We start from the raw sequence: 27,325 nt of genomic DNA, 5'->3' as shown, positions 1-27,325 counted from the left end.
CTGGGTTCAGCTTCCTCTTCAATCACCATTGATCATTAATAGGGCCACAAAAGATTTGTTACACTATCCCCATAAACAACATGCTTTTATAGAAATCATTGTGACACAAAATATTTACATTCTTGTTTCACAATGTGCATGAACACTAAAATCTTTAGAGTTTCATATTTATAAAGTATCGCAAAAAACACATTTATACCATCGTATGAGCTACACTTCTTGTAAAAATAAACTGATTGGTAATGCGTTTGAGAAAAGCTCCTGCTGTGACCTTCCTTCTGTGAGGGCACACACACACACACACACACACACACACACACACACACACACACACACACACAGAGAGGGGGGAAAGGATCATTAATACAAAGGATTGGAGCCGGTTTTTGGATTTTCACTTGTTGTTGACTTTAATATGAACAGTCACATAAAATTCACTCCAACTTTTTGCCTTTGCTTCAATTAGGATGTTTCTTTAAATCTACAACAGCTTCCTTTTCAAAAAGTTTACTGACATAGTAAAGAAGTAGCTAGGGAACTCAGTAAGTATGAACAACAATAGCTTAGGGACAGTTTCTACAATAAAGAGGAATTCATCATCTGCAGTTCATCAAAAAAGCACAATATCAAAAACAATTCAGCAGATCCTCAGAGTGCGGATACAAACTGTTTTCAGCTGTAGAGGTAGAGGTACACTTTATGCACTTATCAACATACAGTTTAGAGGCTTGCATTAGAGTGCTTTGGTGCTTGGGCATCTTTTATATAGCACAGTTATACCATTGTGAATGTAGCTATATAAATATGCTCAATAGTCTATCGTATGTTTGTCATGCAATTACAAATTCAAAAATGTAATTTTTGAATCAGTAACTTTGCAAAATTTAGAGGAAATGTTTTTGGATAACAAATGTGTCACATTTTAAACAGGGTTTGAATAATCAGCGCTAACACACAGACATTTATGCACTGGGTATAACAGACATGCTTACTGTGTGAAAGGCCCTCAGATGTCTTGGAGCAGAGAAACACGCTGTATTGTTGCTTTTCTCTGTTGTATAAGCCCGTAGGTCAGAAACGTTCTGTGCTGGTAGCAAAGTGGGCTCTGTTACGAAATCAGTTTTTACCCTTGTTCTTTTATTTGTCGAGGGACCAGAGATGGCACCGGAACTCAGTAGTTATTTTTACAAAATCTTTATTCATCTTTATTCATCCTCATTTAAGCATGCACTTCTAGAAGGGAAGACGAGGCCAGTGTCCCTCTGAAACAATCTTCACCCCTTTGTTAGTCACAGCCAGCTTTATAGAGGCGACCCCATCATAAATCCCCCATGGTGTGCTGGAAACTCTGTATGTCTGTGTGTGTATGCACGAGCCTGTGAATGCCTATGTGTGCGCATACCCGTATGTATGTCTGTGCACGTGAGTGAATGTGCATGTAAGTGTGGGTGCGTCGCAACAGTCAAAGCACTATTTGTGTGTGTCTCTGTATACGTGACTTCCTGGGGGTCATAAAAGTAATCTCCTCACCCAAGTTAAACCAAATTCCTCCACACAACATAGAAAACAGAGTTAACATATTACAAACACTGAGACCCCCACTCTGCATCCACTGGGCCATTGGCCTCTTGTTGTCTTACATTTACAGATAAGGTGGAGAGTCTCCTCCAAGCCTACTTCTAAGTTATGGCAATTATGAGTTTTTATTAAAGGTACAAGCATCAGCATCAGCAACCCCCAACTGTAGCTTCCTGTCTCCTTTTATGACAGCAGACCCCCAGTGTCAATAAATTCCTTTCCCTCTAAACAATTACACACACTCTCAAGCCTACAGCTAAGCCAAACTGAAACACAGAGACAAATCCTTTCCTATTCATCTGATCTAAACAAATTTAACACATTACATTCTAATAATTATTTTCTTGTACTCACAGCTCCAACACACATCCAGGAATCCGTCTGAAAGAAAGGTGTCGCTGCAGCTAGGCCCTCAGGAGCCTAGTCAGGCTTTTATTTATATTTGCATTCTGGTGCGTTAAAACTAGCAGCCTCTGTGTCCCGCTTGGATCCTCATTCTGAAAATTCTGATATTTAAATAAAATGGTAAATTGGCTAGTGATGAGGAGCCACTTAGATCCGTAAAATGAGGTTTGATTAAATTAAACTCTTATGAACAGCTATGAATTCTACCTCTCTGCTGATGTGTTCCAAACAAACGATGTTTTCTACATGTCCAGACTGTGTGCTAACTACCTCACACCGCTGTGTCTGGGATCCGAAAAAATAAAAAGTTAAAACGCTATACCTTGCGGCAGTTGTGAAGTGCTGAGGAAAATACTGTGTATATGATGGGGTGTTTTTATATAGGTGGCCTTGGTTTCAGTTGGCCTCTGACATGATAAGATAAGATAAAGGAAACTGTTTGTAATGAAAAAGGATGAAAAACTATGGAACTACAGTTGGGATGTGTGAGTGCTGGGGTGCTGTTGATAAGGGAGCCTCTTTCATTGTTTTATGACTTCTTCTGCTGACTGTTGGGGGTCTAACTGTAACCCCCTGTGTCTAACTGTTGCAGAGTTAAGAATATGTAGTTTTAGAAGTATCACAGTTTATTTCTAAAGGGATACCTGTTGTTTGTGGTATTCTGTTTAAAAACTATTAGCCTCTGTGTCTTTCAGAGCGCTAAAGAAAAGAGGGTTAGGGTGTATAATTTAAGAATCCATTAATAGTCTTGTTTTACTTACCATATATGTTGTCCATGTTAAAAAAGAACACTGTTAGGTTTGCTGACCGTGCTGATGAATGAAGTGTTATGCTCTGCAAAAAAATCTGCAGGTATATTACTACTCACTTGTCATGAAAATGTCCTGAGCCCGGGTTCAAGCTTCCTTTTCAATCACCATTGATCATTATTAGGGCCCACAAAAGATTTGTCACATTATTCTCATAAAAAACATGTTTTTATAGAAATCATTGTGACACAAAGATTTAGATTCTTGTTTCACAATGTGCATGAACTCAAAATCTTTAGTTTCATATTTATAAAGTATTGAAAAGAATACATTTATTCCAATGTATGAGCTACACTTCTTGTAAAAAAAAAGAAAAGCTGATTGGAAATGCATTCAAAATAAGCTCCTGCCATGATCTTCGCTTTGCTAGCACGCATGCACACACACACACACACACACACACATAGTAGCACACACCGCATTGCACACACACACACACACACTCACATAGTAGCACACGCCGCATTGCACACACACACACACACACACACTCACATAGTAGCACACGCCGCATTGCACACACACACACACACACACACACACACACACACACAGTGTGAAAAGATTTAGTTTATTCTTCAAATATGCTTTGCTTGTGATTGTGTAAACTCTGAATGACGATTCACCCTGATAAACATGAAGCCTTGCCTATGCTTATCAAATGCCTGTGAAGACAAGTTCCTGTGTAAAGAGGAATGGAAAGTGCCACTTAAGCAGACGTTTAGTATAGTACGGACAGAATGTTTAGCAAGATATGCATTTGTCAGTTAAGCAATCTATATTCTGAGAACAGGCAGAGACTGCCTCCGCCCTGTTGTGTAACCTACATGCCTATATAACCTGCAATAAAGAAGTGTACTGTGTGACTCTCTCTCTCGAGACGTTCACCCATGTACATGTGATTGATTATATTGTCTCACTGTGTCTCTGTTTTACTTTGGCAGCCTTCTATTTGGGAAATTTTCCCCCAACACACAGAGAGAGAGAGAGTGAGCGAGAGAGAGAGAGCGAGAGAGATCATTAATACAAAATATTGCAGCAGCTTTTGGATTTTCACTCTTTGTTGGATTTAATATGAACAGCCACATAAAATTTATTCCAATTTTTTGCCTTTGCTTCAACTAAGATGTGTCTTTAAATCTACCGTACCTTTCTTGTTCTAAAGGTTTACTGACATAGTAAAGGAGTAGCTAGGGAACTCAGTAAGTATGAGCAGCAATAGCTTAGGGACAGTTTCTCAAATAAATAGGATTTCATCATCTGCAGTCCGTGAAAAAAAAGTGCCACATCAAAAACAAATCAGCAGATCCGCAAAGTGTGGATACAGGCTCTTTTCAGAGGCAGAGGTACGCTTCATGTACTTATCAACATACAGTTTAAAGCCTTGCATTAGAGTGCATTGGTGAACACTTGGGCATATTTTATTTAACATGGTTATACCATTGTGAATCTTGCTATATAACTATGCTCAAGAGTCTATCATGTTTGACATCCAGCTAAAAATTGAAAATATATATTTTTAAATCAGTAACTTTGCAAATTTAGAGGAAATGTTTTTGGACAACAAATGAGTCACATTTTAAACACGGTTTGAATAATCAGTGCTGACAGACAGACATTTATGAAGCGCAGACTATAACTGACATGCTTACCGTGTGAAAGGACCGATGTATAGAGCAGAGAAACACGCTGTATTGTTGCTTTTCTCTTATGCATAAGCAACGCCCGACTGTCAGAAACTCTGTGCGGGTAGCAAAGTCGGTTCCAACGCACGTCCAGGCATCAACTGGAATTTCTGCTGGCTGGCATTTTGGAAAGGTCCAGAGCCTTTATACATAGCATATGCCAAGCAGACTCAGTGCGAGATAAATATTATGTAGCCTTAGAATTTAACATCTACAGTTTAAAGAGACACACAGGTCAGTACCTTCGCTCTAAACCAGAGGTTCCCAAAGTGTGGGGCCCGCCCCCTAGGGGGGAGGGGGGGGGGGGCGCAGAGCCATTGCAGGGGGCGGTATGAAAAGAAAAAAAAGAAAAGAAAAAAAGAAGGCTTGGACACTGCTAGCATAATGGACAGGTTTTTGACGGAGCTCCCACACAAACGCAAAGCAGGAGATGAAGCATTGCCAAATATGTTTCCAAACCAACTTCCTTCCAAGCCAAAGACTAGAAAATATGGTGAAGCATATCTTCCCTTTGGCTTCACCTGCACAAGTGCCGAGGTAGGTCTCCCCTGCAAAATTAGTTTCCCTGCGTCGGGAGCAGCGCTGGGCTGTTCAAATCACGGACAGACAGTATCCCACATTCTTGATTTTTAGTTCACAAACACTTTTTGCAATGACTAACTACTCCTGACATTTTGGACATGTTAGCTCTTTCTACAGTAAAGTTACAGCGGGATACAAATAATATCAGGCTGATCCTGCCACGATTTGTTCCCCCTGTTCAAATCACGGACAAACAGTATCCCACAGCTGTTTATGTGTTTAAACCCATTTTGCACAGACAGACATTTGTTGAAAAATGTATTGACAGCAATGTTGAATATTATTACACAGGAAAAAAAACAACTACACCTAAAATAATTACACCGTGACGCCGCTGCCTTTCTAAATGCAGGGACAGTAACTGCGTGTGTATGTAAGCGTGTAAAACCTGCAGATAGTCAGATTAACAGTAACAGTATTTTGTCTCTATCTGCCATTCTGCAATTCATCTCATGTAAACAATAACGTGGCGCACAGCGTGACGTGAAAAGAGGCACATACCTTTGACGTTGCGTGACGAACTCTGTAATCCTCGTCCCACACATAAACGCAAAAAGGAGTTTTAAATAATCTCCGTTTTCGGTGAATCGCAACGCCGTTTACGTGTTGACGAAAAGCCCAAACGCATAGAAACAGCTGAGTTTTCAAAAATACCCGTGTAGGTGTGGACGTAGCGTAAAAGAGTTAGTAGTATATTTTATTACTACCTGTAATAAATTGCCGTTTACTTGTATTTGGTTAATTGTTTACTAAATGTTTGAGGTGTGAAATAAACCGCAATGGAGTTTGTAAACAAAATATGGGTGTGTGTGTTTGGAGGATGTGTTTGTGCGGGGGGAGGGGGCGAACGTTTTTGTTGTAAAAAAGGGGGGCCTGGCAAAAAAAAGTTTGGGAACCACTGCTCTAAACATTAAGATCCATTTAAAAAAAAAAATCAGTTTATCAACAGAGGACCCATGAAATGAGCAAAGCTGACAGTTCTGAAGGGCGGTGCACGCTCTCATTTAACAAGTTGGCCTACATCTTCCAGAAAGACAGAAAGACCACACAGTTAAAACCTGTAAAAATACTGAATTAAGAAAAAAAAGGTTTCACACTATGTTTCACCAAGTTAAAAACAAATCCAGCAAAGCTGCTTCTAAGGCAAACATTTATCTTTCAGATCAGTGTCTAAAAAGCACCATTAAAAAAAATTGATCCTGCATTTACAAAAGTAACTCCTGTTTGTATAAATTCACACTGAAAATCAAAACGCACACAGCGGTTTATAAACAAAATGAAATATTGTATTGCACATCTATGTTTTAAAGATGGCATCAAAAGTCAATGGGTATTTTGTCTAAAAAATTTTAAATTTAGATGGTCAAATACACAAACTAACGAAAATGTGCGTAGGTGTCAGAATCAACCCCAAGGAAGGAGTTCGCTGGCTCTTATCAACCTTTATGCCTCTTCCTTCACCCTCAAACACAGACAAAAAAGCAGTTAATCTCCCAATTCACCATTTCTCGAGATACACGGCGTCATGAAGTCTGAAACAGTCAACAATGCGCAGTTGTTAAAAACAATGTGACAATGCAGCACAGTTGGACAGTCGCTTAACTAACCGTAGAAAATCTGCTTGTAAAACACATACACACACAATTTGCCGTTTCATGTCGACTGTCTAACAACAAGTCTTTCTATAGTGTTAGGATAAAAAGACAAAGTAATTCCTGTTTGTATAAATTTACCCTGAAAAACCAAAATGCACACAGCGGATGATGAACCTAATTAAAACGCGCCCCCCCGCTAGGAAAAGACAGAGCGTGAGCAGTGGGGGCTGATGTCTGCAGGTGCCACTTTTTCGGATGAGTGAACCCGCGTACATGAGGTGCCCTTTCTGGCGGTCACTGATGGGCACCACTCCCCTCACCCTCACCACCTCCTCTCCCACAAAGGTGCCCCTTATATTCTTCTAATATGCATAACATGTGGAGCAATGTGTATTTCATCAGTCAGTTAAACCTTTGACGTATTTACAATATTACAACATAACAGAGTCTGAGTAGAAGCAACAGGATGACTGCAGTAGTAGCTGACATTAACACGTTATCTGGAAGTTACAAAGAGCAGCTGACCTACGTTTGCTCACTTTTTCAAGACCGTGCTTAAATAAACATGGTCAGAAGTTTATGGGCGTAAATGTCCTTTTTACGCTTTTAACGATTTCTTTGAAATGCTCTTTTTTTGGAAGGATACAGCAGTCTAGCTAGAATCGGGAACCAAGCAAAGCAACGCCAGTCTTTAAGGTCCCAATCCGGTTGTTCAGTGATGACGTGACGAATCCTACTTCCGGGCCTAAAGTAGTCTGCGTTTAATAGGGCTTTGGAGTTGACGTCACGCCGCAGTGCATTGTGGGATCGCGGCGCCATGTCAGTAGGCTAGAAGGTAAAACAAGCGCACAGTGTTCGAGTATTGGAATCGGGACTGCCAGAAACATACTCAACATCAGCGCAAAAGACAAAGGGCTGTATCACGACCGATTGCGCCCAGACGCCAAGAGACGGTACTTTGAAAAAAATTGCGTGCATCGGTAATGTGGACCCGTATGAAATAAGGTAGCGGAGTGGAAACCCAGACGACCTACGCCTTTGTCCTATCCCGATCTTCGCATACCTTGTCTGTGGAGTCAGCGCATACACAGCAACCCAGTTTAAGAATTATAAATCCCTGGAGGCCCACATCCAATTCACGAACGGATGGGTGCAAGATTTGTCCGTCTTTAAGCCTCCACGCTGCGAGTACGTTGTCGTTAAGACAAAGGTAAGTCAGTTTAAACTTGATAACTTTCTAAACAACTTCCTTGTTACAGTTTTTGATTTGCACGTACAGCCAACCCATCTATATTAGCCTTGGTTCATTACAGACCTTTTATTAAAAGTGGTTTTTGTGTGTTTCAGGGTACAGCACTCACAACGACTGAATGAAACTGCAGTCCAACCAATGTGACCTCGTTGTGTGGACACAGAGAGACCTTGCTTTGATACGCATCTTCCCTGATGTGGATTTCTGGGAACCACGTTTAAAGCAAGCACAAGACTTCTTTCTTAAAGTGTGTCTTCCTGAACTTGTTGGGAAATACTTCTCCAAACAACGTGCTGCTCTAAATAGCCTGTAATGTTTCATTTTGTGGTTCAAGATTGATGCCAGCTGTGTGTTGCCATGTAAATAGTTTGCATTTCATTTTTATGTACTTGTGAACAGATCAAGATTAAAAAAAACAAACAAAGATACTATTTTCTGTTTTATTGAAACTACTTCACACAAAGTACAGTTATTTACAATGAACCACACGTGCAACACAACAGCTTTATGAATACTCAACAAGAGCAAGTTTCATTTGGCGCTGGTTTGACAACCACACATATTCACCAAAACACAGCAAACCTTAACAATCTTATCAAGCAGTGTTGTGTTTATTTCTGCTCTGCCCTGTGCATTGCACACACAATCCTTCGTCTGCCCTTTAGCTTCCATGATGCTGTCCGATCGCCACTGTCCACATTTGCAGCTGGTACCTCAACCTCCACTTGTCCAACACAACTGCTGTCCACTGCCTCCATGACATGGTGATTTTGTTGTTGTTCTTCTGTCAGATCTTCATCGATTACTTCTGCACGGGGCACACCTTCAGACTCTGCAGCTGCATAATAAAAGCCTGTAAGATAAAATTAGTGCACATAACAGGTGTGTGATTCATCTGGAAGTTATGTGCGGATTAGTGTACAATGAGAGCAATTTAGTATGTTTTTAGAGGCCCATGTACAGTGTTGGTGCCCAGTCTGGATTTGTGACATTCATTTCATATGCTGGTTTGCCTGCAATAATGCTAAATCATAAGCTACTCAGTCGACATGATGACATGACGTGGTTCTGCAGCATCACACATTAGCATGTTTTATCTCATTATCTATGACCTCAGCACATTGAAAAAACACTTAAAGGCACTTAACACTTAAGAGTGATATGAATTAATTTAGAATTAATTTAGAACTCACCGGAAAGAAAATGCGGAGAGCAAACCAACAAAAAGCTGGGGATTGCACAGAACTCGATCCGCTCGTCTCACCGCTGCAATGCAAGCCTGACGTCTTTGTTTAGTAATATCGGATACATGGGATCCCTCACGTTGCCTCCAGGATGGAAAACGATGAAAGGAGAGCCCATTATCCAGCTTCTTGCCTTCACGATCGTGTGATCTAACGTTGCAACTGACAACACATCACGTACGAGCCATAGCTGAAGCTGTATCCTGTGTCTAGCCTACTGTCATGGCGGAAGGGGGCGTGGCCCACCTCCCGTGACATCACGCTCCAAAGCCCTATATGGCTTTTGTGTTGTTAACATGTTTAATGTTTTGTATTTTCTTCTATTTAATCTCAAAAAGCTCCTAAAACAGTCAGTGATCACTGTTGACCTCCCTCGGCTTTTATTACTGCTAATCATTTATTTAAGCTCAGTTTTTAAAACCTTACATGTAACTACAGCACAGCCCATGCAGCAGTATATGAATGACTAACCTCGTATTGTGGATGGATTATCTCACTTGTTCTCCTGGCTGAAGTTTAGTCCTTTTACAGCATCCTGCCATGCGATTACATTTGTTCCTGACCACCGAGAACACTCACGTTAACTTTTATCGAGTGGAAAAAAGTTAGCTTGTTTATGTTATGCTAACATAGCTGTGTCGTCGCTAGCGGTCACGTAGCACATCATTATATACCAGCCAAACTTCAGTAACCCTACAAAGCGTCACTGCTGTTTAGTTTTCTGTCTTCATTTATGTTGGAAGTGATAGCAGAGCTGTACGTTTGAATTTGTTTCCAAAACCCGCAGTCAGGACATGCTATATTGTATTTAGATAGAAGCTAGCGAGCTAACTTCCTGCTAACTTCTAACGCCGTTAAATGTCATAAATTCCATTTTCATGGATGCCTGGATGTTAAACTCAATTGTTACACCTGGTAGAGCAGAACGCTGATCATTTTATTAAAGATGAAAGACTTTAGACAGTTTTTCAACTCTCAGTAATGCCACAGTGATCGTTTGATATATGGACCTGCAGTGGAGTTTAGGCCCAGACCAGTGTTGCCAACTCCTCAGTAAGGAAAATCGCTATTGGTTGTCCTAAAAGTCGCTAGAAGTCGCTAAATGACGTCATCACCTAATTTGCATAATTAGTCATGCTAATATAATTGTAACCTATGTTGTTGGAGAGAGAAATAACATCGTGGAAGAGACATAAAGTGAGTAAAAAACGTCCTAAATGCATTTAGAGTTTATTTAGAACTACAAATTAACTTCTTTTAGCAATTATTGTTTTTTTTTAATGTCACAATTCCAACCCTGCTCCTTTACCGGGCTTGGACCGGCAAAAGTGACCGAAATAGGCACTCTGGTGGAGTTACTTTGTGTGTGTGTGTTTATAAGTAGTTTTAAACCTTGTGATCCACAAAAACACAAAAGAAGAACTGACTGCGTTGCAGCACCCGCTGCTTGTTGAGAGTAAAGCGATACGCGCTTTCACATCTTTTTTTAGCGACTTTTTTTCTTAAAAAAGTCGCTAGGGGGTCTGAAAACTCGCTAAATATAGCGACAAAGTCGCTAAGTTGGCAACACTGGCCCAGACACAGCCAGTGACGTCAGACTGAACAACCGGCAGGCACGTGCAGAGGGGGGAGCGGAAGGGGCTTGAGCACCCGCCCCTTTCCTGATGGGTGCCCAAAGTGCCCTTTGTTGAGGCAATTTTTTTTTAATTTTAATTTTCTTTTAAATGTGTGTGTGTGTGTGCAGAGTCCTGTCTGTGCCCCTCAACAATAATATTTAACTATTAATCACAGTTTTGCTAAATAAAAGGATCTGGCTTGCATCAGTCACATGATCACCATTAACCAATGTTCGCCCTTGACTGCAGAACGCGCTGGTTACGAGCCGGGAACGAGCTCACAAAGAGCACGCGCATTTTAGCGGTCCGGACGGAGCTGTAGGAGAAACACAAATTACGTCAGACACACAGACTGATGCGACAAAACCAGTAAGTAGCTGTACAGCGTACACTGTAGTGTGTAGCACACAGGAGTATTAGCTTATTACGTACACGTTGGTAAGCTGTCTTGTGGCAACTGATTAAACAAATGAGCGTGCTGTGTGTGCAACAGCGCGACAAACATTACCTGTCCTTTTATTAACTGCACAAGTAGTGCTGGTCATAGCTGCTGGCTGACTGGGTAAGGCTGTCATGGGTCTGTAGCTCTGTCCACCGTTTTAGGGAACATATTTAGTTTTAAAGCAAGTTACAGGGCTTTTCCTGCCTTTCTGGAGGGATTATATTTCACTTAAAACCATCTAATATGCATGTCCACATAATAATGGATTATTATAATTATAATATTTAAAAAACATGCTGTATTTTAAAGAACATACATTAAGAAACAGATTATATTAGATTTATATTTTAAATAAGACAAAATGCTGATTTTACAGCAGCAAAATTATTGTATCTCTACAGTTTAAACATGTAATAAGCTTTCTGCCTGCACAGAGTGGATAGTGAAACAAATTGAATCATCATAAATACATTATTTCATATTTATTACTTTTTTCCCCTCATTGCTTTATTATTGTAGCTCTAGTAATAAATAATAAGGGAAGGATTCTGGATCAGCACCATGATGGAAACTTGTGCCCACAGTATATACAGTATTCTGAAGAAGGTCTAAAATGTTCCTGTGTGTGCATGCATGTGTGTTTTATGTATATGGATTTTTTAAATTATTACTCATGATATAACATTGTCCAGACATGGCTGGTAAGGACATGAGGAGGAAACAGTAGGAGCTGTGTGAGGCTACTAAAGGCAGTGGATCCCTCAGCAGCTGGATTACAAAGAGCACAGGTAACATTAACACATGTACCAGTTGTTGGAGAGGTATCCCAGTATAAAAATAATAATAATGAGCACAACTGAAATGTTTTGCTTCTATAACATTTTTCTGTCATCATTTTATTATAGATTAAGTGTAAGAGTTGTTAAGTGTGGATAATTAAATTATAGTTTATTGCAATAGCAAGTTGTGCCTTGTTCTCAGATGGACAGCAAGTGGAGAGTGATAGATGAGATGAGGGGATGGAAGGAGGAGAGAGGCAAAGAGTGATTCACAGGCAGAGCCTTGTTTATTTCTCAGTTTTTGTTGCCTTATGGTTCCAAGCGCTGTCACCAATCTTTGCATTTTGTTATTATCTCATGACACTTGTTTAGTCAGCTACCATCTCTCCTATGGACTTTTTAATGTCTACAGTCTCAGATCAACACAGCTCAGCCCTCCAGCACTATCAGCAGCAGGAGCAGCAGCAACCCCTCAACAGCAACATTGTACCCATCAGGTAAAACATAGGCTACGTTTGCTTTGCCTCACAACAGTGATATAGTATGATGCGATCCCATATTAGATTCTTGATGAATGTGTGTTGTTGTTATTCAGCCTGGTTCAATGTGCCCCTTTTTAGCTTTGAGCACCCGCCCCTGTAAACGTCTCTGCACGGCCCTGACAACCGGATTTAAAGTTGCCTCCTCCAAGCTCCACCCTCCCTCTTAGGATGAACATAAACATTTCTTTGCACAGATGTTCGGTCGTCTCCTCCTACTTGACTCCTTCCTGACCCGCAGTGTGCATAAAACAACGCTGTGTTCCTCATCTCACGGTAACTTTCTTTTAGGGTTGTGTTCTTGTTTTTCTGTCTATTGAGCGTTTCTGCTAATGAGAAACCCGTGTGGAGATCAGGGAAATATTTTATTGAATCTATAATCTTAAATGCTTTTGAATGCTTTTTATAATCTTAAATGTTTATATGCAGATTACATTGCATTATATGAAAGGCTCACCTCTGTGTATAGCTCATGCCAAAGTCCTGACAGGAAACGCATGCTCCTGCAGAGCGTGCTTGTGAAAGTGAAACTAGAAGCAGAGTCTAAGTGTAAGTTATTTTGAGGAGCTGTTTGGATGATGCTATTTGAATAACCAAGTTATTCATTTATATCTTTTGATTAAGCTTTTAGTAGAGGTTCTTGATTAAAACATTTTTGTTTTGTTAATTTATGTTGCAATTTATGTTAGGTCAGTCTGGCCTCTTAGTTAGCTAGTTTAGTGTTTTCTGTTAATTTATGTTGTAAATTTATGTTATGTTGTAAATTTATGTTGCATGTAGCACCTTGGCCCTGGAGGAACGTTGTTTCGTTTCACTGTGTACTAACTGTATATGGTTGAAGTGACAATAAAACCAACTTGACTTGACTTGACTTGACATTTATTCAACATATTACATATATATAGTTTCAGTTAGGTTATTACACATATAAGGATGAGCCTCTGTTCTGGTGAAAGGTCAGAAGTGCAACGGGTGAGATGAGAGAGCATTTAAGTTCGACACACACACATACACACACTTACACAGCAGTTAGACTCAGGGGTAGGGGAAGGTTCAAATAATACTTTGTAAAAGCTTGCAACTGCAAAATTGTGTCTGCACAAGTGACAGTGTGCCTTAAGACGTGCTGCTGATGTTCTGAGATAAGCGAGCGAAGGCGAGCTACAGGAAGACACCTGGGATGGAGACGGAGGCGATGTTCTTTTCAAACTGTGTTAAAAGTTGCTAACAGAACATTTGTGGTTTTGAAACTCATGCATGTGATGACGTGTGAGGGGCCATCAGAAAACAAACCCTGATGCTATAAAACGATTGTCTAGTAGGTTAAAGTGTGACTTCAGTAAAGCTGCTGCAAGAAAAAAGTGTTGACACATGTTTTAACAGAAGGCTTAAAAAACAAAAAAACTCTAATATCATTTTTTTCCCTTAAATTGAAAGAATATAAACTGGTAAGGCAATGCGTTTTACTTCTTACTGTCCATGTTATGTTGTAGTATCCATTTATCTTGTATGCTACTTTTCTCTGTGGACTGTAAAAAAAATTCTAAGCATGAAATAAATTAGACTTTCACAGTCTGCATCTTTACTGTTTTTTTCTGCTTTTGTTCACTCCTAGTTTGACAAAAACAAAAAACAAAACACCACAGACATCCACTAAAAACAAATACAAAACCCACTAACTAACTATTAGTTCCTTTATTCCCTAAACACAGGAGCAAATAATTGTGATGTACTTGGAAGAAGACTTGTAACGAAAGTGACCGCGTAACTAATTGAAAGCAGGCCACAGCTGAGTCAGGGCTAATAAAAATAAGACCATGCAGTGTCCAGCGTGACGACACATGCAGTGGGATATTCCAATACATTTGAAAGAGTCATTTTGTACCTCAGGAGGCGACCCCCTTTACTCTCTCACACCTTACCCTTTTCTCCCCCACTACCACAACAGTGTGATTCTCAAAGTGCGGCTCAATAAACAAACAAAGACTCTAAATCCAGAAGAGAAAGATACAGTTGGAAGATTGTAGATTAATGTTTGTTATGTGAAAATGTACGCTATGTCTTCTAAAGCACGTGTAATGTAAAGAGAACTGGTCTTTGCACAGAAGCCTGTGGAGCTTCATAATTAACCTCAGTGTGTGAAGACGACTCTCCATTTAATAATAGCTGTAATAAAATGTTATTGATAGGTTTATAGCTTGAACCTATTCGCTGGAACGTTGAAGGCAATGTGATTACACAGCAAGCAAGACACGAAGTAGGCAAGTTCTTTATGTTTCACGTGCACGGGAGAGAACTGGACAGGCGCCATTCCTTCGCTTGACCCCAGTTGCTCTCGTCCGCTCCCCCGTAACACTGCTCTTTTATTGTGGTTACATGAATATGCATAGATTCATTAACATATGACCTCTTATATAGGTATACATGTGAACAAAGAATACATTGTGTGTGTGTGTGTGTGTGTGTGTGTGTGTGTGTGTGTGTGTATGTGTGTATCTGTGTGTGGGGGTCAAACTGTGACCCCAGGAAGACTCCCCAGCCGTCCATCTAAACAAAAGGCACTTAGACTAAAACAGACATAGATACGTTTATCCTACCATAAAACAATAAGACAAGGTACGACCTCTCCCATGCTCCTAAAATGTGGGTGTGAAAGTCAGAGAGCTCTGGAATGCACACAAAGCTTGCAGACTATTAAGGATCAAACCTCTACCAATCTACACCTAATTATAAACCTCTAAGAATATATAAGTAGATATTTCTAAGCATAAATGACAATCACAATACAAATCTAACAGTTATGGCCAACGGTGTTAAACGCTGCACTTTGGTCTAGCAGGGAAGATTTCAACTTTTCAATATGAATGAATGAAGGCTGAAAATTGATTAGATTAATGTCTGATGATCTTTTCTGTGCTTCTTCAAGTTTGTAACACCGAACATATTAAGGGATGATATAAGGTTCACAGGAAGAGTTTAATTAGACACACATTTACTATTTTTCTTTATACTCTTTCTTTCTTGACATGTTTAATATGATTACTCTCAGAGGAGAAAATAAACCTTGTGTAGTTTAAAAACTTTTTATTTAATCAAACTGTAATGTTGTTGAACTCTGACGGCCGTGTCTTTTAATCTTGTCAACAAATCCTTAATCACCTAAATGTGCCATTTATCATCTTGTAAAATGTTCCCTCTGCTTCTGTTGCACATCTCCCCCGACACTCTCTGCTTCACCTGTCCTGTGCAGCTGGTCCAACCGCTGCCTCCTTAAACTGGTGTGTTTAAATCTCTTTACCTCTGTTGTGAACTTCACACAAAGTTTGTGATGACAAAATCAAACTGACGAGGAACTCGTTTGAAAAACACACACTCACGAGACAAAATAAAAACAGACTGCTCAAAGCAAAAGCAGAGCCCTCACAGCTGGTAGTACAGAAACACAGTGACAACGTGTATATAAAGGTTATAAAATGAATTTTGAGAGAGGCTAAAAAACTACTGAACAACAGCGATGTTAGTCTGATCCAAATTTGAATGTACATGTGTTGAAAGTGCTGGTCTTGTTGAATTATTAAACATACTTTCTTTAATTTTTCGAGCCACAAAAACCAAAACTTTTAATTTTCTTCCGCTTGAGTCTCGGCCTCGGGTAGCTCTACTCATCATTGCTGAGTCAGTTGTCTGTTTGTGCTACTTTTTTCAAGGAGCAGTGGATTATTGGTAAGGGTGACTTTATGTGTTTGGTTACTTACTTAAGTGGAAGTACTGTGGAATGTTTTACCTTACATACATAGATCTGACAGAACAGGATCTGAGGTAAGTACTATGGCCATCACACTTTCATTTAGAATTGTTTAAATAACTCGTGTCTTAAGTCCTTCCATCACACAGAAAATTAAAAAACCCACATGGTTCACTTTTATATCACAAAATGTTAGAAATATAAGTCATTCATAACAACCTGAAAGGTTGGGAGTTTAAAATGCAAACCAATGGAAGCAGCAGTAGAAGACTATAATGTCACAGAGCACACAGTGTCTATTATTGTGTAGACATGTATAAATAAAAGCTTAATTTCTTAAGAAATAAACAGGTGGAGTGGTCTTTATCAAAAGTATAAGTTGCATCTGTGGCTAAACCACTGTACCTCCAAAACTTTAAAAATCTACTGTGTGTGAAGCTGTGTGAGTAAAGCTTGCCCTTCACACCCGCGTGTAACAAACCATTTGTTGGGGTTGTGGATTTGACACCTCAGCATTGTGAAAGTGGGGAAACATGTTTGTGGCTGAGGATAAGATTTCTGCTTACAACTTAGAATCTCAGTTCTAAATGAAATTCAAATGTTTTTGTTTTTTAAGTGTGGCTAATGTATTATTTGACTTCTAAGGCACACACACACACACACACACACACACACACACACACACACACACACACACACACACACACAAGAACAACAACAACACAGAGAAGAAGAAGAGGGTAGTTTTACTACGCATCATCAAAAAAACGCAATCGTTCATCTTCCAACTGTATCTTTCTGTTCTGGCTTTAGAATCATTGGTTGTTTACTGATCCGTACTTTGGGAGTCAGACTGTTGTGATACTGGGGAGAAAAGGGTAAGGTGTGAGAGACTAAACCACTACACACAAAACTTCAAAACCTAAAGAGTGAGTGAGACTGCTAGCTGTGTCATTCAGCAATAAACGTATCTACAAATATGTTAGTAAAGAGTGACGTGTACTTCTGTCCCATTAAGCAACGGTTTAAGAAATTTCACTGCAAACTATAAAAGGACTCTGAATTTAAATAGAACATAGTGCTGATGGATTAAGTGCAGGAAACACTAGTATGAGGTGTCTATGGAACAAATCTCCTTCAGCGTTCAAAATGACCAAAGTGAGGACTACAAGCGTTTCTCTCAGTTGGTTGTGTTTAGGAAAAAGCAGCTAAATACACTGAGACTGCTCCACATTGTTAGCAAGTTAACTCTGGATGTCTGTGGGTTTTGTCAAACTTGGAGTGAACAAAAGCAGAAAAACAGTAAAAGATGCAGACGGTGAAAGTCTGGTTTATTTCATGAACACAATGAAACATTTTACAGTCCACAGAGCAAAGTAGCATACATGATAAATAGATACACATAACACGACCTGTGAGAAGTAAAACTCATCGTCTTACCACATGTTATATTCTGTAAGCTTAAAATAAACCACAGAAATTAGAGTTTAGTGTTTTAAAGACATCTATTAAAAACATTACTGAAGTGACACTTTAACGATGCTTCATATCACAGTGTTTATGATGATAAAACATGTTCTCTCATTAGTAGATGTCTGTGCTGTCGCTTGTCATGAAAATGTCCTGAGCCTGGGTTCAGCTTCCTTTTCAATCACCATTGATCATTAATAGGGCCACAAAAGATTTGTTACACTATCCCCATAAACAACATGCTTTTATAGAAATCATTGTGACACAAAATATTTACATTCTTGTTTCACAATGTGCATGAACACAAAATCTTTAGAGTTTCATATTTATAAAGTATCGCAAATAACACATTTATACCATCGTATGAGCTACACTTCTTGTAAAAAATAAACTGATTGGTAATGCGTTTGAGAAAAAGCTCCTGCTGTGACCTTCCTTCTGTGAGGGCACACACACACACACACACACACACACACACACACACACACACACACACACACACACACACACACACACACACACACAGAGAGAGAGGGGAGATCATTAATACAAAGATTGGAGCCGGTTTTGGATTTTCACTTGTTGTTGGCTTTAATATGAACAGTCACATAAAATTTATTCCGATTTTTGCCTTTGCTTCAATTAGGATGTTTCTTTAAATCTACAACAGCTTCCTTTTCAAAAAGTTTACTGACATAGTAAAGAAGTAGCTAGGGAACTCAGTAAGTATGAACAACAATAGCTTAGGGACACTATGTCCAATAAAGAGGAATTCATCATCTGCAGTTCGTGAAAAAGCGCAATATTAAAAACAATTCAGCAGATCCTCAGAGTGCGGATACAAACTGTTTTCAGCTGTAGAGGTAGAGGTACACTTTATGCACTTATCAACATACAGTTTAGAGGCTTGCATTAGAGTGCTTTGGTGCTTGGGCATCTTTTATTTAGCACTGTTATACCATTGTGAATGTAGCTATATAAATAAATACGCTCAAGAGTCTATCGTATGTTTGTCATGCAACTAAAAATTCGAAAATATATTTTTAAATCAGTAACTTTGCAAATTTAGAGGAAATGTTTTCGGACAACATATGTGTCACATTTTAAACAGGGTTTGTATAATCAGCACTGACATACAGACATTTATGCGCTGGGTATAACAGACATGCTTACTGTGTGAAAGGCCCTCGGATGTCTTGGAGCAGAGAAACACGCTGTATTGTTGCTTTTCTCTGTTGTATAAGCAGCTCCCGTAGGTCAGAAACGCACTGTGCGGGTAGCAAAGGCAGCTCCAACGCACATCCAGGCATCCGTGTGAAAGAAAGGTGTCGCTGCAGCTAGGCTGTCAGGATAGTCAGGCTTTTATTTATATTTGCATTCTGGTGCGTTAAAACTAGCAGCCTCTGTGTCCCGCTTGGATCCTCATTCCGAAAATTCAGATATTTAAATAAAATGGTGAAATGGCTAGTGATGAGGAAAGAATATGTGTTTGTTTTTTGTTTTTTGTTAGAAGTATCACAGTTTATTTCTAAAGGAATACCTGTTATTTGTGACACTCTGTTTGAAAACTATTAGCCTCTGTGTGTTTCAAAGCGCTAAAGAAAAGTAAAATGCTCCTAAACTAGTTAAATTAAAAGTAAAATGCTCGTGCTGATGAACGAAGTGTTATGCTCTCAAGGGCCGATGTAAAGGGTTGGTGTGCCTGGTTAGGGTGTTTTTATATAGGTGGCTTTGGTTTCAGTTGGCCTCTGAGATGCAGAGATAAAGGTGTGGGGGTGTAAGCAACAGGTGAAAACCTGTTTGGAGGATGGGATGGTCAGTAGAAAGTGTAATGGCAAGATAAAAAAAGTTGAAAAAAAGTACAGGTATATTACTACTCATGTCACGTCTTTATGAAGTTAGTATTTGTTAATGCCTACATAACAACAACAACAACAATAATAATAAATAATAATAATAATAATGATAATGATAAATGCACACTATCTACTCTGTGACATTAAGGTCTCCTTTCAAGAGTTTGGTACCAAGTATTTTTTCTCTGTTTTGTTTTTTGTCTTTTGCCATCTTCTGTTCACCACCCAGTGTTTAAACTGGTTAATAATTGTAAGCCAAACTTTCCAGGTCTTTATGAATGGCCCAGAATTTTTCTAAATTTTGTGATTCAAAAATGAACGATGTGGAATACATTTAAGACATAAGTAAGTAAAAAAAATTTTATATAGCACCTTTCAAGATAAAAATCACAAAGTGCTTCACAGAAGCTAAAACATAAAAATAAAAATGACTAAAATAAAAATAAAAATGACATGACTTATTTAAACATTTGAAAAAGATGGTGTGATGGCCATAATACTTTATACAGGTCAAATATTTCAAAATAATGTTTCTCAGTGTAAAATATAAAGAATCGTTAGATAGGATACAACATTTGGTTACAGCTACCTCAGAACCTGCTGAGCCGTGCCCCTCTTGTACTGTTAGATGGATGTAAATGCAGGTCCTTGTAAAACTTTCCAGATAAATGTACTCTTGTAGTGAATCTGTATTTTGAACATATTAAAATAGTATAAAAACAACAACAGAGAAAAAAAGAGACAAAGCAAAACAGAAGGAAAACAAAGCAATAATAATTATAAATAACTTACATGTTCAAAAAGGAGTAGGGAGAAGCATAAGCTTATTTAATCCCACCCCCTTTCCACTATTTAGTGACTAATAGTCTACACTTTGTCTTCCTGTTTGTGTCCTGTCCATCATAAATTCTTCATTACAATTTGTTACATGTATTTTTCATTTTATTTAAAATCTTTTTATAACCCTGGTAACATGTCAAAAGATCCACAAATGTACATATATATATATATATACTTATATAAACACACTTGTGCACCCACACACATATATACATATCCCTATTGTAAAAATAGTGGCTGAGAACACCCGATCTCCTCACTGTACTTTGCAAAAACCATATTTCTGAGCCGCTTTTTAAACTGAGTCATGCTGGGACGTTGCTTCAGTTCTTCACTTAGTCTATTCCACAGCTTTACTCCACACAGAGATGCAAAAACTTTTTAGTGTTGTGCAAACACAGCGATGTTTTTTAAAATTTAATTCCCCCCTCAAATTGTATCCCCATTCCTTTTCAGATAACAAACTTTGAAGAAACACTGCTTTGACGTGGGTCATTCACAAGAAAAACAGCATTTCTGTGTGACTGTTGCACCTCCTCACTTGTGTAGATGATACCTCTGCCATTGCCTTGACAAAATAAAAATGTGACCGATCTCAGATATTTTTTAATCCTTTTTGTTTTGTCTATGCAAATGGTTTTTTTTCTTGTTGATTTACCAATTTATTCTTGAGTGTTCGACTGTTCGTGAATAGCACTAATATACTGTGTGTAACTTACATGCATTTAAAAATGATGATCAAGTTAACAATACACTAAAATAATGAATAACTTTTAGCTTGTATTCCCTTCCACTTCTGTTTCTTCTTTTCAGTGAAGACTTTTCATGACCCAGAGTAAAAATTAACTTCGTAGAAGTCACACAACATCTTCATGTTTCAGTTCAGGGGAGTATTTTTGACACAATAATTAGGAAGAGATTAATACATCACAAATGCTACGATTTATTTGTTACAGTTCAGGACGGTAGCACCAAACACTGCTGAAAGTTAGACCATAGTTCTCCTCTCTAACAGACTCAGGCAGGTCAAACTGGGCTAGCTGATGCAGCAGCTGTCGGATGCTGTGACTCTCAAATTGGGCTCTGCCGGGATCTCCGATAAGTACTTTAGTGCCATGGACTCTGACACAACTGTCCAACCAGCTGTGAAGGTGAGTGGCGAGGGCCTCATCGTAGAACATGTCACCTAAGAGGATCAGGCTGAAGGCGTCGGGTTCTGAACCAATCATGTTTGTCGTCACACAAACAGGTGGCTCCAGCCCGTTCAGCTCACAGTTCATTTGGGTCGCAACAGCTGCAACTGTAACACAAACCAGTAGATTTAAGGCTTCTACTGCAAGATATGGTTAAATACTACAGGGTGGGCCATTTATATGGATACACCGTAATAAAATGGGAATGGTTGGTGATATTAAAGTCCTGTTTGTGGCACATTAGTATATGTGAGGGGGCAAACTCCTCAAGATGGGTGGTGACCATGGTGGCCATTTAGAAGTCGGCCATCTTGGATACAACTTTTGTTTTTTCAATAGGAAGAGGGCCATGTGACACATCAAACTTATTGGTAAAGTCACAAGAAAAACAATGGTGTGCTTGGTTTCAACGTAACTTTATTCTTTCATGAGTTATTTACAAGTTTCTCTTTGTTCACAGCCATTGACATGTCGAAGAGCGTTAACACGTGAGGAGCGGATCGAAATTGTGTTGATATCTGGTGAACGCAGTAACCGGGTCATTGCAGCAGATTTCAATGCAAGACACCCTACGAGACCACCCATCTCCCATGCTACAGTTAGCAAACTGCTTGCTAAGTTTCGTGAAACTGGTTCAGTGTTGGATTTGCCAAAATGTGGACGCAAGAAAACTGTCACTAATGAAGAAACATCAGTGGCTGTCCTAGCTTCATTCAGCAAGAGCCCACAGCGTAGCACTCGCCGGATGTCACTGGAGAGTGGCATTAGTCGAACATCCCTTCGGGCGGATATTAGCTACTCACAAATGGCACCCTTACAAACTCCAGCTCCTGCAGCATCTCAACGAGGATGACCCAGATCGGCGCACAGAATTTGCAGAATGGGCAAAACAAAAATTGGAACAGGACCCTCAGTTCATGCAGAAGATTTTGTTCAGTGATGAGGCAAACTTTTATGTGAATGGTGAAGTTAACAAACAAAACCACCGCTATTGGTCTGACACTAACCCACATTGGATGGATCCTCCAAGACTGTTGGAACAACAAAAGTGATCCATTTTCATCAATGGAAACCTCAAGGCCACTGGATATTTGAAATTGCTACATGATGATGTGTTTCCCTCTTTATGCACTGAAGCTGGCACGTTCCCTGAGTTTTTCCAGCAAGATGGTGCACCACCACATTATGGGTGCCAGGTCCGAGCATTCCTAGATGAACAGTTTCCTGGAAAGTGGATTGGTCGTCGTGGCCCAGTTGAATGGCCCCAAAGGTCTCCCGATCTGACCCCCTTAGACTTTTATCTTTGGGGTCATCTGAAGGCAATTGTCTATGGTGTGAAGATACGAGATGTGCAGCACCTGAAACTACGGATACTGGATGCCTGTGCTGGCATTTCTCCTGCGGTGTTGCTATCAGTGTGTGAAGAGTGGGAGAAGAGGGTTGCATTGACAATCCAACACAATGGGCAGCACATCGAACACATTTTGTTCTGCTTCTTAATTCAGATAAAACTGAGGTTATTGTACTCGGCCCTGAAAATCTTAGAAATATGGTATCTAAGCAGATTCTTACTCTGGATGGCATTACCTTGGCCTCCAGTAATGCTGTGAGGAACCTTGGAGTCATTTTTGACCAAGACATGTCCTTCAACGCACATATTAAACAAATATGTAAGACTGCTTTCTTCCATTTGCGCAACATCTCTAAAATTAGAAATATCCTGTCTCAGAGTGACGCTGAAAAACTAGTTCATGCATTTATTACTTCCAGGCTGGACTACTGTAATTCTTTATTATCAGGATGTCCTAAAAACTCGCTGAAAAGCCTTCAGCTGATCCAAAATGCTGCAGCAAGAGTCCTGACAGGGACTAGAAGAGAGAGCAGATTTCTCCTGTTTTGGCTTCCTTCATTGGCTTCCTGTTAAATCCAGAATTGAATTCAAAATCCTGCTCCTCACATACAAGGTCTTAAATAATCAGGCCCCATCTTATCTTAATGACCTTGTAGTACCATATCACCCTATTAGAGCACTTCGCTCTCGCTCTGCAGGCCTACTTGCTGTCCCTAGAGTATTTAAAAGTAGAATGGGAGGCAGAGCCTTCAGTTTTCAGGCCCTCTTCTGTGGAACCAGCTTCCAGTTTGGATTTGGGAGACAGACACTATCTCTACTTTCAAGATTAGGCTTAAAACTTTCCTTTTGCTAAAGCATATAGTTAGGGCTGGACCAGGTGACCCTGAATCCTCCCTTAGTTATGCTGCAATAGACGTAGGCATCAGGGATTCCCATGATGCATTGAGTTTTTCTTTTCCAGTCTCCTTTCTCACTCACTATGTGTTAATAGACCTCTCTGCATCGAATCATATCTGTTATTAATCTCTGCCTCTCTCTTCCACAGCATGTCTTTATCCTGTTTTCCTTCTTTCACCCCAACCGAGTCGCAGCAGATGGCCGCACCCTCCCTGAGCCTGGTTCTGCCGGAGGTTTCTTCCTGTTGCGGAAAGGGAGTGTTTTCCTTCCCACTGTTGCCAAAGTGCTTGCTCATAGGGGGTCATATGATTGTTGGGTTTTTCTCTGTATTTATTATTGTGCTATCTACTGTACAATCGCCTTGAGGCGACTTTTGTTGTGATTTGGCGCTATATAAATAAAATTGAATTGAAAATTGAATTGAATTTTATAAGTGGTCAGAAACTTGTAAATAGCTCATGAAAGAATAAAGTTACGTTGAAACCAAGCACACCATTGTTTTTCTTGTGACATTACCAATAAGTTTGATGTGTCACATGGCCCTCTTCCTATTGAAAAAACAAAAGTTGTATCCAAGATGGCCGACTTCTAAATGGCCACCATGGTCACCACCCATCTTGAGGAGTTTGCCCCCTCACATATATTAATGTGCCACAAACAGGACTTTAATATCACCAACCATTCCCATTTTATTATGGTGTATCCATATAAATGGCCCACCCTGTATAACAGATTCAATAGTATTTAAAAAAATTTTATTTTGTTAATGTTAACCTAATTTTTGGCATCATCTATCAGCCTTTTTCACTTAAAATGTCAGTATTAGTGCAAATGTATCACCACCACTACATAATTCTAAACAACATGCAGGAAAAAGTATTAATTTCCTTCAGATTATGCAAAAAGCAGCAAAAATGCAAAATTGGACATAAATCACAATTTAAATTTAGAGTGAGAATGACTTTTGAAATTGGTCATAAATATGGATGTCTAGAAGGATAAATTGTATGTAATTGTATGTAAGAGTGCACATGTGAACCACTTTAGCAACATACCTACTTTCTCATAATTCCTGCTTTTTTATTGAACAGTTCAGAAAAATTCAGCAGCAATAACAGATTATGTGAACACATAAATGCGTACCAGTGTCAATGTCATTAGCTACTACGTGAGCAGCACCACACAGTTTTGCAGCAATAGCTGAGGCTCCACAGCCGCTCCCCAGATCCAGGACTGTCTGATCCCGGCACACCTCAGGGTTATCTAAGACATACCTTTAACAGGAAGTCATTAAAGAAAAACAAACGATTCGTTATCAGAAATTGCTGGAAATCAAAAACTACACTAGCTAGCGCTTTATTAGGTGCACCTTCTTCATAGTCTACATTGTGATGACAGTATCATACAGTTGTGTAGATTTTGCAGCTGCAAACACATGACATGAATGTCACATCCCAAAGATACGCCACTGGATTAACACTGTGACTGTGTAGGCCATTTGAGTGCACCGACTGTTCAAGAAGCCAATTTGAGATGATTTGTGACATGGTGGGTATAAAAGGATGGACAGTAACAATACAATCTGAGAGGAGTGCCACCTGGTGTGGTCTTGTCGTTGAGTGTTCAGCAGTGCTCTTCTGCATATGCCAAAAAGTTAATTCTGTTCTGTTATGAATACAATTTTTAATAAAGTTTCTTTTTAACATGAATTTCAATGTATGTTCATAATAGAGTTGGTACACTCATTATTAGAAAATTGCAAGTATTTGTGAAGGGTTGGGTGCTGAAAGTAGACTGGTACACACTGACACTAATACAGATCACAATCTTGAGAGAGCCTGCCTTAGAAATGTGTGGGGGTTATGGTAGGAAGGTGTTTCTGCACTGGCGATAGGACAGAAACTGTAAGGTGTTGGGTTAAAGCTGACACCAACGTAGAGAAAAACATATAGATATAAGGCATGACAGGTAACAACTGTAGAGGTATGCGGAAGGCCCATGATGCTTGGTTTGAACTTCAGCAGGTCGTTTTGACCATGTCTACATGCCTAAATGCTCTGAGTTGCAGCCATGTGAATGAATTATTAGATATCTGTGTTAACGAGCAGTTTAAGACGTGTACCTAATAAAGTGACCGGTTAGTTGAGGCTGTCATCTTACCTCGACAGTGCCTGTCCCCCTGGCCAGTATATAGCCCAGTAGGGGTCATCAAAGGGCCATAACTCCGGTCTCTCTCGCCAGAATCTGCAACGGGGGGTGAATAACCTCAGCCTGATCTCAGGAGTCAGACTCTGCTCCCCTGTTATCTCCGTGTTTTCTGAAATAAATTTCCTGAGGTGCTCAGCAGATGGGTAGACATTTGAAAGGTATCTGTGTCGTTGTGTCTGCGTAAACACTTTGTAAATAAGTTTACCATGGCGGCTGCATTTCAGGGGCATTAAAAGCGCTGCTGACATGATAATAAAGCAGAGATAAAAGCAGCTAGGCTAACGTTAGCGGGGCTTTCAGTCCTGTTAGCCTCATAGCTGCACTTTTGGAGCGGCTTTTAATATTTCTCGTTGAAGCTAACAGTTGTAGCCTGTTGTTTGTAAAGCGTGACTCTTCAAAACCTCATAATGCTGCCAAAATTAAGTTAACAAGGTTAAAACAAAACAGTAAAGACGATCCTTGCTGCTTCCCACACGAATGCAAAACAAGGTCGGACGAAGGTACCTTCGACCGTCTGAAAACAACACACAGACTCTCGGTTCCGCTCAAAACAATTCCTACCAATGGTTTATATGCAGTATTAATGTAATTTTAGCTAATGATAGGCGTGCCTTTATTATCTATTTATGGTATCTATAGTGTTTGTTTTTTTTGTCTCTCAGTAAGTGTAATAGGGCTTGTGGACACGCTATTCCAAGCAATACACACCTCCCCTGTCAGAGCATATTAAATTACAACTTGACCGAATTAATTTTAAAACAGTAAAAAATAATTAGAACATATATGTGGGTGGGAAAACCGTGATTGTCTTGAAGAATGATAGGTGTCTGCTCATTACTAATGTTTCATTTTTTAATTGAATTAGAAATTGAACAGATTCAATCGGTCTATGTAACTCAACTTCACTGATAAAGCCTATTTTTACCAGTTTATACGGCTCACGAGGGACAGTTTTGCAGTTTTTCTTGCACCTGATGCATGCATATTATGTCTCCCTGTCCATCTTAGAGAGACATATCACAGCTATTACTTTTGTTCCTACTGGATTTAGAATAGACTTTAGATCAGGGAACATTTGCTGATCAGGATGAAATTCTTACACACTCCCCTTAGGAACTCCTGCCATCTGACACTAGATGTTACACTAAAGGAGAAACAGCAAATTAGTCATAGGATGCTGCGGCTTAGCCTTTGTGGTCTTCTGTCAGGTGACTTAATTATGTCAATTAGCTAGTCTTG

General features: G+C 39.5%; 1 protein-coding gene across 2 annotated transcripts; it reads right to left on the bottom strand.

The window, feature by feature from the left end:
* Positions 1-21,356: 21,356 nt before the first annotated feature.
* Positions 21,357-26,619, bottom strand: etfbkmt (electron transfer flavoprotein subunit beta lysine methyltransferase). 2 transcript variants are annotated; one of them, XM_031730013.2, is made up of 4 exons: positions 26,292-26,619; positions 26,039-26,195; positions 25,022-25,152; positions 21,357-21,737 (listed from the first exon to the last, which is right to left on the bottom strand). In XM_031730013.2, the coding sequence occupies exons 1-4, from the start codon at positions 26,332-26,334 to the stop codon at positions 21,388-21,390; spliced, it is 681 nt and encodes a 226-aa protein (XP_031585873.2). In that variant the 5' UTR covers positions 26,335-26,619; the 3' UTR covers positions 21,357-21,387. The 2 variants fall into 2 exon arrangements, with proteins under 2 accessions (XP_031585873.2, XP_031585872.2); XM_031730012.2 differs by having other exon boundaries at positions 26,039-26,619.
* Between the last annotated feature and the right edge of the window lie 706 nt (positions 26,620-27,325).

The sequence above is a fragment of the Oreochromis aureus genome, linkage group 7 (assembly GCF_013358895.1).
Source record: "Oreochromis aureus strain Israel breed Guangdong linkage group 7, ZZ_aureus, whole genome shotgun sequence".
Lineage (NCBI taxonomy): Eukaryota > Metazoa > Chordata > Actinopteri > Cichliformes > Cichlidae > Oreochromis > Oreochromis aureus.
Note: the sequence above shows the minus strand (reverse complement) of the source record. Positions and strands in the feature narration are given on the sequence as shown.

Coding starts and splice junctions, on each gene's coding strand:
- etfbkmt (XM_031730012.2), bottom strand. CDS start 26,334: ATGTCAGCAGCGCTTTTAATGCCCCTGAAATGCAGCCGCCATGGTAAA. Junction 25,153..26,038: donor GGGGGACAGGCACTGTCGAG/GTAAGATGACAG, acceptor TTCCTGTTAAAG/GTATGTCTTAGATAACCCTG. Junction 21,738..25,021: donor AGCTAATGACATTGACACTG/GTACGCATTTAT, acceptor TTTGTGTTACAG/TTGCAGCTGTTGCGACCCAA.